Consider the following 17,300-nt stretch of genomic DNA (forward strand, 5'->3'; position numbering starts at 1 on the left):
AAATATTTTGAATAAACATTTATACAACCTTATCATTCCTATTATTTTTAGTTTTTGTTATTCATTAACTATTGTTTTATGTCGGAATTGTTTTTAACATTAATATCACTTTTAATAGTATTATGCCAATTAATCATTAACTAAATTTTCATTATTTCTCGAGTTCATGAATTTTTTTTTTCAAAGCTATGTTCTCTTGACGAACTTTTTCCACTGAATCAGCAGCTTTTTGTAACTCTTCTATTTTATTTTTAAAAAAAACTATGCTATTTTTAAGTTGTTCATTCTCTTGAATTAATTTTTGAACTTGCGGTGAATCATTTGTCGATAAAGTATCACGTATATCATCACTTACGAGCATTAATTGTTTAACTAAACTCATTTGAGAATTTATATATAGATCCTGCATCATTTTCATAACTCTTGCACTCTCAGCCTTTGTACACTCACTGACGATATTTTTCACAGCATTTATCGTAATAGTAGAATCCTTTTCACCTCTAACTTCATTCTTCTGCTTTGGAACTTCTGTAGAAATTCGTTTTGGCTCTTTTACAACATCAGAGCTTGTATCTTCCGATGAGTCTGATGGCTTGTTATTCTCTTTTAAAGATCCATCTGATAATTTGCTACATTCTTTCGGCTCTGATAGTTTTTTTGTTCGTCCTTTAGGTAATGAATTTGATTTAGGTATTTCTATATAATCAATATTTTCAACAGGTTTCAATTTTTCTTCATTAACATGAGCTTTTTTATCAGTAAGCTTCGATTTCGTTGTAATATATTTCCCATCTCTACTTTGTTTTTTGATTTCATTCTTTTTATCTTTTATATCAGATTTCTTTTTAGGCGTAATATCTAATGGTACTGGAACATTTATAGTAGGCTGACTTGTGATGGGTGATGCTGTTTTTTCAATTGATTTTTTATTAGATGTTTTTTGCGTGGATGATGATTGTAGCACTGGAGTTGATGATTTTAGTTGTTGTTTAATCAAAGCCTCAAGTTCGTCTCTCTCTGAATTAAGGTCTCTAGAAGTAGGGGATTGAGAATTTCGTGATGTAATGTATTTTTCTGCCGGGTGAACCGTAGATCCTGGTTTTTGTGTTGGAGGTAATAAATTCAAATCTTCCAAAAATGAGTCATTCATCTTGTTGATTTAAATTATTGAATCTGTAATAATAACAATTATCTTTATTTAATTTATTTTCATCATTTATTAAGGTTATTTGTTATTTAATGATAAAAATAAATATGTTTAATTGAAAATTAAAGTAATATAAAATAAATAATAGCAAACAATGATGATAAAATACAAATAATTATTGACCTACATAGGTGATGATGATTATTATTATAGTTAATGTCTTCAACAAAATTAACCAAACTTTTCAGTTTATTTGTTTTTATAGTTTTTTAAAATTTGCACAGCAACAACAACTACATTCTTAATAATTTATTATTGCTATCACTCATTGAAAATATTTAGGGCTTAAAAATAGTTGCAAATTATTAATTTCGATGTAAATAACAATAACAAAAATATTCTTGTTTATCTACTTTTAGGTTATAAATGAATCTTAGAGGGCGTTTGATTGTTCTGCCTAAAGGGAGGGACAAACATTTGAATAACGAAAATCGTCACTGTAAATTGATAGAAAAATAAATAATATAATTAAAAAAAAATTACAAGCGTAATTGTAATTTACAAATAAATAGACTGAATTTGTTGTTAGCAATTATATTTCAACGACATGTGAATGAAGATTGAATGTAAAAATTGATATTATTACCGTCATTATTATTTTGATACATTAAATTGATTAACAATTATCATTACACATTAAAGCATAATTTAAATATGATTAAAAGAAAAAAAGAACAAAAAATGACTTAATGAAAAATGTTTTTTCTACCATCATTAAAAAGTTTCGAAAATGACAATTTATATCTACAATGATTAAATAAATTTATGAATTTCGAATTCCAAGAGCTTGCTCCAATTCTGCTCGTTTCTGCTGTACTTTAGTATAAAAGTAACGACAAACAGCCTCTTGAGCCCATGGTTGATAATAAAATTCAGCTCTTCGTTCTTCTTCTGGATTTCCAACGACATCAGTCATTGTCTTTAAGTCTCTTGTTTGCGAAATAATCCATTTATTAATAAATTGCTGTGGATCTTTTGCAAAACTCAAGAAGAATTCTCGATTTGTTTTTAATTGATTAATTGTTTCAACAGTTTCATGAATTTTGTTATCCAAACTTTGAATTTCTTGTTGGCTTGCAGTAGACAAAAGAAAATTATTCATCTGAGTTTTGAGGGTATCGTCAACTTCGACTTCTATATCATAACAAGCAGTTTGTTTAGTTTCTGTGCCTTCAACGCTTATTACGTGATTAATAACAATTGGATCGGGAGGATGAAGAAGAGGATTTAATCGTTGTGGGATTTCAGCAAATTTCATACGTGGACATGCAAATATTTGCTCGAGATATTTGTCACAGTTAATAAATTCCCGTTCATGACTGTCTTGTAATTTGTGAGTTTTTATATATTGCCATAATGCAGATATGATTACAGGTCGAGTCTGAGTGTGAACTCCCAATAAACGGGCAAGTCTTGGGTCCAATTTAAACTAAAGCAAAAAACAGTTAACATTTAATTAAACTGTTTAAAAACATAGATTAATGTAGTAATTATTATGAAAATAGCATAAATTTTTAAACATACTTGCAATGGTTGATAATCTAAAAGTAAAAGAATCGTACATCGAACGTTTTTGTCTCCAGGACGTTTAACCTGGAATCCATCAGTTTCTTGCGTGGTTAATGTACGGTGCCATTCTACTAAATGATTATCAGGACCATATAAGTCCTTGTCTAGTTCAATTACTAAACTTTTGAAGAATGACGAAAACTTTCTTTTCACCTGAAAACATATTGATAAATCAGTCCACTATTTTCAAAAATTATTTAGTTTTAATATGAATTTTTATAATTGAATATACCTTATTAGGATCATTTTTAGTATCATCCAAAAGTCTACCTTCAACACGAAGCTCCCAAGACGCTACAGAACCTTCTTCACCTTCACCAGCCTCCTTGGCAGGATAAAAAGTATTAGAAATAAATATTCGTAATTTTCTTTTCTGTTTCATTGGACGTTTAAGAGCTTCTTGAATATCAAGACGCTTTCTCATAATTGTCGCATCTAATTTCCGTTCAAATGCGAGTAAATCCATATAGGCCTGTGATTCTGGTACTAAATCACGCACTTTCTGAGGTAATATTTTATCAGCCAATTTCTTCTTCTTCTTCGAAGTGGAATGTGAAAAATCACTGTTCCAAAAATACCTAGATAAGTTTGTGTAGAAATCATATGTTTAAAATCAAAACAAATTTAGAAACGTGTGTGGTGTATGTTCTACGGTGATCAGAGTCGTTTTTTGTATTCGCCAAAATAAAAATAAATGAAAATAATTCTTTTAAATGAAAATAAACATACTCAGAAAACAAGTAAATAATAATAAATTAAAATTATTATAAAATAATTATTATTTACGGTTTTTGTTGTGAAATAGGTATGCGCTGATCTGCTCTTTTGCCTCCAGGAGGTGCTGCCATTGACCCTTGCCTCATGTTTGTGTACGGTTGATTAGGTCGCATTATACCACCGGGTCCAGGACCTCCAGTTCCCATTTGTGGTGGAGGAGTGAATCCCGATCTTTGTTGCATCTTCAATTAAATATATAGTAATATATTTTCTATTTCGTATTAAATAAAAAAAAATATCTTTGGTAGTCGTTAAAAAGATGCATGAAGATATAACTTACCGGAAAATTTGGCCCAGCATACTGACGCAAATTTGGGGGAACTGATGGTGGAGGGTATCTCTGAGTTGGTGGACCATTATTCCCAGTATTAGGTACTGGAAATCTTTGGGCCATGATTAAAGATCACCTAAAACATACATTTATGTGATGTCTATTACAATAACTTAAATGAAATTTTTTGTAGATCTTCATTCAGAAATATTTGAATTATACTTTCTTTCATAACCTGTAAGATATAATTACATAAAAAATATCTTTACCTTCTCAACAATAATTTGAGTAAAAAAACTACAAAAATCAAAAAAGCATTGAAAGCTTAATTCCCTATAACCTCAATGTTTTAGAAGACGTAAGAATGAATTATTGTTTATTGATGTACTTACCAATAATCACTCTTTACTGTTTATGAAGCCAAAACTGCAAACATTACTCCATTATCGCTCTCAAACTCCATAACGACTCCATTATGGCGTAGCTTTCTCTGATCACTACTTGATATTACCATCGCATGGTAATTTTTAGACACGAATATGTCGTCTCTAGCGGAGTTGACTCCAAAGTATTTGCTCTCAATACATTTTGTACACATTTATGTATGTATTTATAAATAAATAATATTTTATGCATAAAGAAAAAAGATTTAAATATTTAATTAAATCGTAAATAAATATTTATATTTTTTGTCAATATAATAATATAATATAATCAATAAATTATAAGTGAATCATTTACAATTGAAAACAAAGTTGTATAATGAACAATTGATGTATGAACTCATGATTGTTTTTGGTTTAAGAAGAAAATTACAAATTAAAACTAAGGCAGCTTTGAGAAAATAAAAATTATGAATAAATTTAAATTAATATTTAAAAATTCTCATTCCCGTTTACTGAATACAGTCAGTACTATCAAAAAACAAAATCCATCTCAATATTGTTTACAACTTGTAAGGTAAGATTACTTATACTGAGGATATTTTATTGATAAATATTGAAGTTTATTTTTGATCTTTTATAGGAAAAACGATTATGAGAATTATTTGTGCTCTCTTTTATTACCCAAAGACATTCGATTAACTGCAATTGCTATTCGAGCATTTAATGTAGAAATAGCATTGGTTCAAGATCACACACGTGAACCAACAATAGCCAATATGAGATATGCTTTTTGGAATGATACATTGTCTAAAATATATGATAATAATCCTCCTGAAGCTCCTGTACCACTTGAATTGAATAGAGTAAGATGTCAAACTTTTTCATTCAAAAAAATATACAATAACAATTGATTATATATTTATCTATTCCTTTGCAGATTTTAAGAATTCATAAATTGTCAAAACGATATTTCCAAAGGTTATTAGATGCTCGATGGAAACAATCAAAATCGGATTTATTTTTAGATTTATCTGCTATTGAACAGTATGCAGAAGAAACAGTATCACCAATTTATTATTTATTATTAGAAAGTAAAAATATTAAAGATATTCATGTAGATCACATGGCTAGTCATTTAGGAAAAGCGCAAGGTATAATAACGTTGATTAGATCGATTCCTTATCATGCACAAAAACGAATTATGGTACTTCCTCAAGATATTTTACTAAGGCACAGTGTTTCTTCAGAATCTGTGTTCAGAGGAGAATCTAGTAAGGCCTTAAATGAAGTAATTTTTGAAGTTGCATCTAGAGCTAATCAACATTTAGAAAAGGTAATGATTTGTGTAAATTATATCAGAGTATATTACTATAAAATTGATGTAATTTTGTTTGCATTTTTCAGGCTGATTCGATAAGAAAAAATATCAAACATAATTTATCACATATTTTTCTACCGGCAGTAAATATTGCAAAGTATTTAAAAAGATTACAACATTCAGACTTTAATGTTTTTGATTCGAAGCTGTACAAAAAACAAAATATGCTGCCATTTCATTTATATTACGCTAAATGGTTTTCTCCTTGGTCGTTATAAATAACTGACTTGTTAAGATATGTAGAATAAAGTAATTTTTTAATTATAATTATTTAAATAAGTTTTATGAAAAAAACAATTATTTGATGATAGTAAATTTGATTTATTTTCAGTGTAAAAGAGGGTATTTCGATGTTAGTATATCCACTTTGAGTTAAAGAAAAATTAACTCAAGATAAAAATTGTTATGATTACAATAGTTGTAATTTATTAAACAAAAACAATATAAGAATAAAAGACTTTATCAACTTTTGAAAGATTTATGATGAAAAAAAATAAAAAATGATCAATCAAATTTATCATTAGAAAAATTACCGATTGGCACTAGTCGTGTTTTCTTTCATCTGGCTATATTTTCATGTGCGCAGTAAGTAAACACTGAAACAGTTGGTGGTCGTTTATCAGTTATTCAGCATTATTTGTTTGGTAAAAGTTAACGTTCGTAAAGTTTATATTTATAAATGTGAATAAATTAAATCTTAAAAATGAGTAACTTTCAACATACGTTGAATATTTTGATTTATATTTCATTACTCACAATTTTGTATTTTAAAAATACTCAAGGATTTTTAAATCCTTATCCAAAGCTAAAAGAATATCCCATTGGTGAACATGAAGATGCTGGAAGTCCATTATTTTTAACACCTTATATTAAAGATGGTAAGATTGATGAAGCTAGGAAGCAAGCTACTGTTCAACATCCACAAATGCTTGATGTTGGAAGTTATGCCGGCTATCTTACAGTTAATGAAGGTTACAATTCTAATATGTTTTTCTGGTTTTTCCCGGCCAAGGTAAAAATTTCAAAAAGTTAAATTGTATTTGAAACTTTTGATAGTTATATATGATGAAAAATAATATTTATTTTAATAATACTTCAGATGAATCCTAAAAATGCTCCTGTTGTTCTCTGGCTTCAAGGAGGCCCTGGAGCAAGCTCTCTATTTGGTCTTTTTACTGAAAATGGACCTTTCCGTGTAATTCAAAACAAAACTCTTCAAATGAGAAAATACAGTTGGAGTATTTCTCACAATCTCTTGTACATTGATAATCCAGTTGGTACAGGATACAGTTTTACTGATAAGGATGATGGATATGCAAAAAATGAAACTCAAGTGGGCCAAGATCTTTATATAGCACTAATTCAATTCTTTCAAATGTTTCCTGAACTTCAAAGTAATGATTTCTTTGTTACTGGTGAATCTTATGCTGGAAAATATGTACCTGCAATATCATATACGATTCACCAAAATAATCCCAAAGGAAAAATAAAAATTAATTTAAAGGGATTAGCTATGGGTAACGGACTTACTGACCCAGTTAATCAATTTTTGTATGGAGATTATCTCTATCAACTTGGTCTTATTGATTTTAATGGTAGAGATCAATTTCACGTATTAGAAGAAAAAGGTAGAAGCTTAATTAATCAAAGCAAATATGATGAAGCTTTTGAAGTATTTAACAAACTTCTTGATGGAGATTTAAATTCCCCACCAACTCTATTTCAAAACCTTACTGGTTTCAACTTTTATTTCAATTATCTACACACAAAAGACACAAATGAGTCTGATTGGATGGCCGAATGGGTCCAAAGTATAGATGCAAGGCGTGCAATTCACGTAGGAAATATTTCTTATACAATGGAAAATGGTAAAGTTGAAGAACACTTAAAGGGTGATATTACCCGATCACAAGCAGATAAAGTTGCTATTTTAGCACAAAATTATCGAGTTTTAATTTATAATGGCCAATTAGATATAATTGTAGCGTATCCATTGACTGAAAATTATTTGAAACATCTGAATTGGCCTAAAGCTAATGAATGGCAAAAAGCTACTCGTAAAGTATGGAAAGTAAAAAATGAAATTGCTGGATATGCTAAAACTGTAGGTTATTTGACAGAAGTTCTTGTTCGTAATGCTGGACATATGGTTCCTGCAGATCAGCCTGAATGGGCTCTCGATTTAATTACTAGATTCACTCATAATAAGCCTTTTTAAGCTCTACGTTTTTGTAATTTGTTAATTTATATCAAGCAAATATAAGAAATATACTAAAAATACCTGTTAAGTAATTAAATCACCAAGACTAATGATAGAAAATCAATAAAACTATGATGAAGCATTGAGTATTTTTTTCTTCAAGTTAATACTTTTCTGCCTTTATTATTACTTAAATTTATAATGAAAGCTATTTGTGATGGATAAATGAATATGCTTATATACAGTTTTTAAAATAATGAATATTCAGAAATAAATTTATTCATATACATTGCGCAAATGTCATATTAGTTGATTATTTTTTCCATACTTAATTTTAATCTATCTTAAGATTTGTGAGCATATATAGTTATTTGTTTATTTTGACTTACTTTTTAATCAGTCTTTTATTTTTGAATTCATAATTTTAAAACAAAAGTACAATAATTAAGATTAATTATTATTTTTTCACTATTATTGTTATAATTTATAAAAATGTAAAATTTTTTTTAGATTATTTAGTCAAGATGAGGTATAATATATCGATCAACTAAAGTCATGTTTAGGTGCCATGCTATATGAGGTACTCCTGGTATTGTATAAGTTATGAGTTTTTTAGCTTTGTCTAATGTCTTCAATCCAATGGCATCTGTTTGGTATATGGCTCTATCCCGCATTTCCACAACTGTACTGTTGCTATCAAAAAATCCAAATTGACTACTTTGCCAAGGAGTAATTACTCCATCGTCTGGTCCTCCAATTAAAATCATTTGCCTTAGTTTAGTTAAACCTTCTTTGAAACCTGTTGTGTTCGATGACTTCTTTTCGTTATTGACGTATGGTAGAAATTGATTGTATTTGAAATATAAATCCTAAAATACAAACATTTGATATTTAATTAATGAATTGATATACTTATCAAGCTTTATAAAACAAAATTATTACTTGATGATACGGGTCATTCCAATAATTTCCAACACTTGTGTGCTGACCAACTCTAGAGTAAAATAATTCATAGGCAGTTTCGCATACTAAGTCCGGGAAAAATAAACGTAAAAATTTTGCTGAAATATAACAATGATGTAATCGTCACATTAATTCTTAAATAAATTCTATAAAATCAAATTTTAAAGACAAAGAACAATGTCCACATACTTCCATATTGGCCAGCTTGTGGTGAGCTCAGTGATATAAAAGTCCGAACATTGTGTTCAGGAAATCGTTGTAAAATTGCTCTCGCAATCAATCCTCCTTGACTGTAACCTAGTAAATTAATTCCTTCTGGAAAAGCAGCACCAATGCTAATTACATCTTGGCCAATTTCTTCTACTTGACGCCACATTGGTTCCAAGCTGCTCCAACCAGCATATCTTGGCGTATTGAAGATTTGAGTTCCTGGATGTGCCTATCAAAAAAAAAGATTTTCATCTCACACTGATTGGTTGTTATAAATATATAATGACAAGGTTATCTTTGTTTAGTAGTCTCTCGAAATTTTTTACTGAATTTACCTCTTTTATTCTATTACTAATTTCCTCCATACTAAGACTTCCAGTGAGAACTCCATGAATAACAACAACAGGGCGATATGATAATCCATTGATATTTATAAAAATAAGATAAAAAATATTCAAAAATAACACTTTTTGAGAACTCTTCATTTTGTAAAAAACGTTACAAACACTTATTCTTAAACTGGCTAAAATTAATTGAGATAGAACTATGATTTTTCAAGAATGACGTGCGAAATAAACCATGATACACTGATTTATTGATACATTCATAGATGCATTGTTTGTTTATGCACTATTATTTTTCTATCTTACCGACTTTTAATCTTATCTTTTATCGATAACTTCTGTTGTAGCGTCGATAATATAAATTATAATTTGATCTACCGGTTAGATTTTCCGAATTTAAACGCCAACTTCATGATGGTAAATGCAGTTATTGAGAGTTTTTCGAAGTTACAAATGAACTGTTTTTAAAATCCCTTTATTTATAATATTTGATCAGAGATAATATTCTGAAAATGCGTAAAAGACACGAAAAGAGTATTAGCTTCGAAGAAAAATTAGGAAAATACGAAACATATGACAATTCCCATGTTTTGTAATATATCATTGGAGCCTTGACATCTTTGCAATCCCCTTAGAAAGAATCTTGCATACCCTTTTCTCCACACGCCCCAAATATTCAGTTCGAATGCCAGGTGCATTGTTTTGTGCTTTCGTCATCAACAATCATCGTGCCCTAAATCGTTTCCAACGTTTTGCAACCCTCTCTTCATGAGATACAAGAGTATATGAGACTTAACCCTTAAAGACACGATCATCGCAATATCTTTACTCTATGTTTTGTATTTAGAGCTTTGATGTCATTACCACTTGTTTATCATGTAAGTACAATACCTGCGATGACATGCTCTAATTCCATGATATCTTTTTTCCTCTTTCCAGCATTTGCTTTATCATTTTCTAGTAAGTTGCCAGTCATGATAGAAACATTTATACCGCTTGTCACTGTGACAATAGATATAAAATTGTGTAATGATAATTAAATCACTCATCACTTTGATTTTAGAATAAAAATGTTAATGATAAATTAACTTTAAGAGTATTTTACTTTCCATTTTTTTTGTTCATTTTATAATCATTTATTTAATGTAAATTTTCTTGTTTTAGGACAAAAGACTGATCCGAATTTTGAGCTGAGGAACTTATGAATCTAGAATACATGAGTGCAATAAAGGAAAAACTGGTAATAAAAAAAGTCAAATCAGCTTCAGAGCGAGGAAGAGACAAAATGACAATACATGCCACCTAGTGAATAGCATAACCAGGGTTGTGAAAGCTTATGTCTCGAGAGTTTTTGCTTCGTTTAATCAAGGATATTCGCGGTCGGCTGGGTTCTTGTATTTTAGACGATCATTGGAACAATGTCGCAAAAAGTCATTTTGTATCTATGTATCTTCTTCTTTAGAAAGGAAGAATTCAGCAAAAAGCTTCAAGTACAATTTTAGCTAGTTGGATTGTGAATCTTTTACGGTCGTTTTCAATAACTGTTAGAATATTCACTGGATAATAACATAGAATATTCCTATATTCTTAATAATTTATTTGCACAAAATCAAATGATTATCTTCTGAACTTTTATTTAAAATAATCATTCATGTTCAATGATGATGACATAATTTAATTTTTATGATGATTTATATAATCATAATGAAAAAGTTCTTGTAATAAAATGTTGTAAGGAAATGGTAAAAGGAAGAGCATTTGAAAACAGAATCATCATCAACTTGAAGATATGGTATCTTAACGTTCCCCTGACGACTGTCGTCCAAGTAAAACGAAAAAAAAGTTTGCTCAGATATTCAAAGTCGAAAATAGTTTATTCATGGCTAGTCGGGAACTTAGAGAGATATTGGAAGCGACCTGAGGAAGACGATATTGGTTGGGCAAAAGTGTCCCCTCGGGGAAACGGGAAACGGTACGAACGTCATCCTGGCGATCCGATAAAGCTAAGAAGCACCCCTGTGGTATGTACCCGTTTTTCTATCTCTCCATTCTATCTGCTCTCATGATCCTCTATTTCTTAACTTACCCCTGCGGACGATCTGCGTGCCCACCATCGCTGCGTGACAACCAAGTTACCAATAAAATTCAAATAAACTCTGCTGTGCATACTGAATTATCACATCTTCCATTACCCACCCTTGGTATCGCGTTTTCTCGTCAGATCCGCGTTTCTTTCTCACCTCCATCTCAATTCTATTCAGTATCGAGTTACTTGACTTTTATTCTCCATCACCGTCTTATCCATCTCCAAACAAGGTTAACATTTTGTATGCTTTGCATGATAATCACAGTGACAGTACCAAGATGAAATTCAATCAATCAATAATACCTTTAATATTCATTAGTATTATATGTTTACTATTGATACTATGTCATCTAGTGGATCAGTCAATGTCAAGGATCGTATCTTTAATAATGACTTGGCAATTATTATCCTTTTATAGCTTTTATGTACAATACAATTATATCCTATTCTACTTCTACTCTTAACTCATATTACACTCGTAAATATCCTAACACTTGAGTTTTTCTTTATTTCTTGTCCGCTAAGTCAGCTGGTGTTTCCCAGGAACGCCCCAGATTTCAACATTACTCAAAGAGGATCAACCTGCCAACTCTGGAGACCATTGTTCGTTTTACGCTGTTGTGCTTCTTACGCTTCGACTCCTGTTACGCTTCTCTTCATATTTATGTTACACATTTATAGTGTAAACCTTTAAGATCTTCAAATCTATCAAGAAATTAATGGGTCTTATCACTTTTAAGGTATTTAAAATTTTTCAGTTAATTAATTATAAACTTTTTGTAAGCTGTAATCTTGGTTGAATCAATTAAAAAAAAACGTAATCAATTGAATCTTTTTTTTTAAATGAATCATTTTCTCAAAGAAAATGGTTAATAATTGATTGGTAAGGATTTTATAAAATGGTTTGGTAGAAAGAGCTTGAACTACAATGTAAGTAACAATTAAATGTACTTTTTCAGGTGTCCTTTGATTGAGTCAAATGATTTGAAGAAAATAACGCGAAGAGGCGAAAAGGAGAGCAAGAAGTTAAGTACTGAAAGTGGAATCCCAAGCGTACGGTACGAGTTTTAACTTGGTAAGAATTAAAGTGAGCTAACAACGGACTGAGTTCAGGAGAGTTAAGGGAGACTGCCACCCCCAACGATTATACTAATAGTTGGGGCGTAGACAAGACGATAAGGGGATGAGGTCTGCTAGCAGCGTTAATTGTTTTACACCCCTTCGACACTTACTCTTCCTCTTTCCTCTTTGACTACAATTTCGATAATACTCTAACACCTTCCGCAATTCAATCGTCAACATTTATTTTACTAGTGTTATTTGTTACAATTTAATATCATCACTTTAATATAAGAAAAGAATTTTGCTATTCATTCATTTTTATCATGGCGTTACTAATTGATTGTCTCCATGACAGATCGACCGTGATCTCAGCATCAAATTTCTGATGAGGGTGACCTTTGCATTATGAATGCATCTGATTTCACACTTGTTCGTTCGCAAACAGAGAAAGAAAAAAAAACGAGAAAACTCTCGTAACGTCTCCATTGGAACAGGATACAGTTTCACAATTTGTTAGTCCATTGTGGCTCTTGCACCCTCTCGTTCGCGAGACCGCCCCTTCGATTCACGGATAATAAATCTGCCGTCAGTGAAGCGCAGAATTTATATTTAACTCTGTGTAAGTGAGCCATCGATAATCGATGACAAATCAGTATTAATTTGCATCGATAGTAATGTTTAGTAACAGATCTCTTGAAGTATTCTCTATTAATTTTTTATTTCCTACATATTCAGTTGAATATAAACGTTGGTGTAAATTAAATGACACGTGTCAGATATTAGAAATTCAATGTTTCATTATATCCTTTGATTTACTAGTAGATTCATTTCATTAAGATGAGGCTAATTTTTTATTATACTTTAAAATAATTTGTTTGAAAAGTAATTTTAAAAAATGGTTGAAAATAGAAGACGACAAGAATAGTACAGTCGCGAAAAAGAACAACGATACGACATATGGCCAATGAAATTGCTAGCAGGGTGGTAGTAACAATATTTACAGAAGGTCCTGGCAACCCTCAGTGTTTTGTCAAGACTGCACTGCCGCAGGGTACGAACGCGACGGCGTTTAACAGTAGCGCGTCATTCATTCACTGTTACTTTTGTCTAACTGGATACCAACCGAACCTTTCCCCAGTAATCCGAAGTAATGCTCTTGAATGATCTTGTTCGCAAAGTTCTGAGCAATAAACCACCCTTACATCCTATTTCTATCGACTTACACCTCATTCGAGCCGATTAGCATTTTGATTGTGGTTTCTCCAAGAGTTATATCGTTTTTGCTTGATGTATTACTTTGTTTTTTTATTGTTTTTGCACATTTATGTTTATCTTGAATTGTCAAAAGGTTTAATTTTAAACTTTTATATTTTTTTGAAGTATATTTATTCAAGACTGTCTTAGAGAGAATGATGAACTTGTTCATATCTTTACACAAAGGTGATTATGATTATTTTAAATTATAATTATTCAAAGTTTTATAGTTTCATTTATTAACTTGTTTTTCACGTAATTTTCTTAAGTCGTATATGTAACATGTTAGGAATGTTATGATGAGAACTAAATACTAATTGAATAATCATTTTAGGAATCCAGTTTTCAACTTCTAATGGAATTAAAAGCAAGGCCGGATGAAAATCGAAGCAATTTTTGCGTGGGATATTTGCTTGGAAGCTTGGCAATCACGTCAGGGTGGTCTGGCACGAATGGATGTATGTTGTATGAATCCCCGAAGGCAATGGTGGATTAGTAAGATCATAATCAACCAATCGCGGATAGGGGCGAAAAGATATACTGAGTAACCAAGAGTATTAGGTGTCAAATGTCGAATCTCTTGGGATGTAGAAGGGTCGCGATTTCTCTCAACGATCGGAGACTTTGATATATATTAGGGTGAACTATGATTAACAATATATACGTTCATAATATAAATTGAATCAATCAGTTGTCATTACATTTGTAAGTAGTTAAATTAGCTTCAACCATTTAGCTTTGATCCAAAATTGCCTATCAAAGCACTAAAATTTATTCTATGAATTTTTATTTATTTTTCATGAAAGTAGAATTAGTTATCGAGATTGATAAGTTTACATTTCAGAGTATAAAAAAAAATAAAACAATGTGACATATTTTGTTTAGTAAAATAAATTGGAGAATGAGAAGAATGAATCAGCGCGAGAGGAAGATACTTAAGTTAGAGGTTCCGGGTGTGTTATATGAATTATTGTTGCATCTTTGTCCTTCTTAAGTAAGTAAGAATCATAAGATTTGCGCGACGAATGCGTGCGAATGGTAGAGGGCGTGGGAACGTTAAAGTGGGCTTGGACATGGATAGCAAACGCTCCTGATGATAATTGTGGTAATTGTGTCGAGTGATTCACACATCAGGATAGACGATAGACGGTGTTGATGCATCAGGCCGAGTAGTGGTTGTAAGCGGGAGAAAACGGTTGAGTACTATCTGTACGATAATTCGCGTTGTACTATAATGTATACTCATGGTTTTCATATATATTTATGTACTACCACATTTATACACGTAGTAGTGATGCTTGATGTTTTTCAGTTTCTCACTCTACTCCTCTCTATTTCTCTTTGCTATACAACACTGCACGGCATCTGCGCGGGATTTCGGAAACAATTGCCGACAATTCTCGCCACTTGACTCGCGGGCCCGGCTATTACCGTGAGAATCCGCTTAGCGTGGACGTAACTTGACTGCGGAGTCTCATGAGGTCATCTTCATTAAATCGTTCTCTGCTTAATGAGCAATTCTTATTTTTTGCTTTTTTCCTATCTCGATTGCAAGCACTCCAACATCAGTAGATAGATACACCACTTTATACTCTGCAGAGTCATACTCTATCGACTTCATCCAACACTCTCATCACTTTTAATTTAATCACATACACTCAACTAAAAATTTTTTTCGCCTCCATCTATAAGCTAATTAATTCATCAACGTAATCGACCGTCAGACTAAAATGAGTCTAACGATTTTTTCCCCTTCAACTACCCTCAAATGTCGTCCGTCAGTATGAGCTATATCGTAAATCGGATTTGGTCCAACTATTATCCAGTAAAGAGAATTGCTGGAGTCTAAGCGAACTACCTCCACCTCCTTACTCTCCATTTTACTCTAGGTTGCTCACACACGTTTAACTTCATTCTCGTTGCCTCTCGCTTCTACCCTGTATTCCAAGGGGCTTGATAAGGCTATCGTGCATCCCGTGCATTTAGCATACATTTGAATAACGGGCGGCCGGTAATCCCTTAAACGGGGGAAGCCCTCATTCCGTAACTAGGTATCCTTTCATCTCGCGGCCCGTTTCCCCGGAGTCTGGTACCTCCAATGCTTGCCCCTCTGGTTCTCTTGTGGGATGGCTAGAGGATAGAATAGAAGCTGCGCTGCTGTGAGTAGTGAATGGTGGGTGGCATACCCTCTTTCCCCGTGCACGACCCGTTTAAAGATATTTCGTTAAAATAACAGTCCCGGCTTCAGCTTCTCTCATGACCCTTGTCCCCTCTCTCACCGAGATCCTGGCAATACGCGGTAAAAAGAGGGTGGCATTTGCAATGCAGAGGTTAAATGAGGGGATGAGAGAACAGTGGATGCACAGACTCGATTGCTTTTTTACTTACCTTTCTTGGATATCTTTGAGTTCTTTTTGTTGCCCCCACTGTCCTCTCTATAACTGATCTCTGTACCATTTTCCAAGCTTTCCACTCTCTTATTCGCTTTATCACTATTTATACTTTATTTTTGCATTCATTCTTTCCCTCAATTCTAGGGGTTTCCATCTCCAGCAGCACGTTCGACGGACAAAAGTGGAAAAAAGGAGCAACGAGTGAGATTAAACATTTATTTAAATGGCAGCCGTTTCTACCGTCGGTTGGAGATCGTTGGGAGCCTCCTTTTGCTGTCGGTGAGTTCGCTTGTATACACTTTCACACTCAGCACAATGGTATAAATATAATCACGCATGGAATGTTTTTCACGGTGATTCCCGAGTGTAAGTGCGAATGCAGATATAGAGTCTCCCTTTATGTTATATACACAAGAAAGAATATATGCGAACTTGGACGCATATACGTGGAATATTATACTGACTACGAGTGTATATAGTTGAGAAAGAGGAGAGGAAGATTAGTCCGGTGGTTTTCAATCCCATTTTCATCGTGCCGTTTTTCCCCCGGTGCTTTTTATCCCTCTGGGCGTATTATTGGAACTCATGTTTTCCCTTTCTCTTTATACTCTTTCCTTCCTACTCTTCTCTTCATCCGTACGTGCATAATAAGCTCATGTGTATAAATCAAACGACTATCGTAAAAAGCACGAATAAATCGTCGAAATTTTTCCTTTCATTTTCTCTTCTGAAACAAAAAAAAAAGTATTTTTCTGTTTTAAAGTGCAAACAAGTTTTTACCAAACAAAACGATTATAAATCACTGATTAAAAAAAATATGCTAAATCAATTTTAGGAGCTTTTTTATAGACGTTGATCAAAAAGTGTTTAAAAATCAGTCAAGTTTATGGTGCCAGACGATAATTAACCAGAAGGGTCAGAGTCGTATGTCAGATTTTATGCAATTACTAATAAGCATGAGCAACTTGATGCCAGCAACATAGCAAGAGGGATGGTCAACTGATTCTCGGGGGATGAACACGCCCGGTGGTTCACGCTCGTTGCTTGCTTATCCCTTGGGATGAGCGTGACTAGATCCTCGTGTACATACTTTTCAAAGTACTCTTCGCATGTAACACTACTTTTAGGTAATTTTCAGTATCCTGAAATATATATCCTAAATTTCACTCCACTAGTGCCATTACTAAACCAACCAAATGC

At 32.1% G+C, this 17,300-nt stretch overlaps 5 protein-coding genes across 10 annotated transcripts; 2 read left to right on the plus strand and 3 right to left on the minus strand.

The window, feature by feature from the left end:
• Positions 1-47: 47 nt before the first annotated feature.
• LOC118074300 (uncharacterized) lies at positions 48-1,576 on the minus strand. Of its 2 annotated transcripts, none has more exons than XM_035095409.1 (2): positions 1,331-1,576; positions 48-1,173 (listed from the first exon to the last, which is right to left on the minus strand). In XM_035095409.1, exon 2 carries the CDS (start codon positions 1,148-1,150, stop codon positions 152-154), a length of 999 nt encoding a protein of 332 aa, XP_034951300.1. In that variant the 5' UTR covers positions 1,151-1,173; positions 1,331-1,576; the 3' UTR covers positions 48-151. The 2 variants fall into 2 exon arrangements, with proteins under 2 accessions (XP_034951300.1, XP_034951299.1); XM_035095408.1 differs by having other exon boundaries at positions 1,335-1,575.
• A 316-nt stretch (positions 1,577-1,892) lies between these two features.
• Positions 1,893-4,353, minus strand: Bap60 (Brahma-associated protein 60). 2 transcript variants are annotated; one of them, XM_035095406.1, is made up of 6 exons: positions 4,217-4,353; positions 3,834-3,960; positions 3,563-3,735; positions 3,009-3,339; positions 2,732-2,929; positions 1,893-2,636 (listed from the first exon to the last, which is right to left on the minus strand). In XM_035095406.1, the coding sequence occupies exons 2-6, from the start codon at positions 3,945-3,947 to the stop codon at positions 1,971-1,973; spliced, it is 1,482 nt and encodes a 493-aa protein (XP_034951297.1). In that variant the 5' UTR covers positions 3,948-3,960; positions 4,217-4,353; the 3' UTR covers positions 1,893-1,970. The 2 variants fall into 2 exon arrangements, with proteins under 2 accessions (XP_034951297.1, XP_034951296.1); XM_035095405.1 differs by having other exon boundaries at positions 3,009-3,354.
• Positions 4,354-4,375: 22 nt separating this feature from the next.
• On the plus strand, positions 4,376-6,055 carry sicily (NADH dehydrogenase (ubiquinone) complex I, assembly factor 6 homolog sicily). Of its 4 annotated transcripts, none has more exons than XM_035095411.1 (6): positions 4,376-4,426; positions 4,630-4,784; positions 4,851-5,073; positions 5,148-5,543; positions 5,615-5,837; positions 5,920-6,052. In XM_035095411.1, exons 2-5 carry the CDS (start codon positions 4,678-4,680, stop codon positions 5,804-5,806), a joined length of 918 nt encoding a protein of 305 aa, XP_034951302.1. In that variant the 5' UTR covers positions 4,376-4,426; positions 4,630-4,677; the 3' UTR covers positions 5,807-5,837; positions 5,920-6,052. The 4 variants fall into 4 exon arrangements, with proteins under 4 accessions (XP_034951302.1, XP_034951305.1, XP_034951301.1 ...); XM_035095414.1 differs by having other exon boundaries at positions 4,382-4,784; positions 5,148-5,361; positions 5,458-5,543; positions 5,920-6,055; XM_035095412.1 differs by having other exon boundaries at positions 4,395-4,426; positions 4,633-4,784.
• Positions 6,056-6,179: 124 nt separating this feature from the next.
• Positions 6,180-7,930, plus strand: LOC118074299 (venom serine carboxypeptidase). The gene is made up of 2 exons (XM_035095407.1): positions 6,180-6,600; positions 6,688-7,930. The coding sequence occupies exons 1-2, from the start codon at positions 6,292-6,294 to the stop codon at positions 7,804-7,806; spliced, it is 1,428 nt and encodes a 475-aa protein (XP_034951298.1). The 5' UTR covers positions 6,180-6,291; the 3' UTR covers positions 7,807-7,930.
• A 294-nt stretch (positions 7,931-8,224) lies between these two features.
• Positions 8,225-9,564, minus strand: Ppt2 (palmitoyl-protein thioesterase 2). Its single transcript, XM_035095415.1, has 4 exons — positions 9,297-9,564; positions 8,941-9,190; positions 8,731-8,849; positions 8,225-8,657 (listed from the first exon to the last, which is right to left on the minus strand). The coding sequence occupies exons 1-4, from the start codon at positions 9,444-9,446 to the stop codon at positions 8,304-8,306; spliced, it is 873 nt and encodes a 290-aa protein (XP_034951306.1). The 5' UTR covers positions 9,447-9,564; the 3' UTR covers positions 8,225-8,303.
• Between the last annotated feature and the right edge of the window lie 7,736 nt (positions 9,565-17,300).

The sequence above is a fragment of the Chelonus insularis genome, unplaced genomic scaffold (genome assembly GCF_013357705.1).
Source record: "Chelonus insularis isolate UGA/USDA-ARS -01 unplaced genomic scaffold, ASM1335770v1 contig_135_pilon, whole genome shotgun sequence".
NCBI lineage: Eukaryota > Metazoa > Arthropoda > Insecta > Hymenoptera > Braconidae > Chelonus > Chelonus insularis.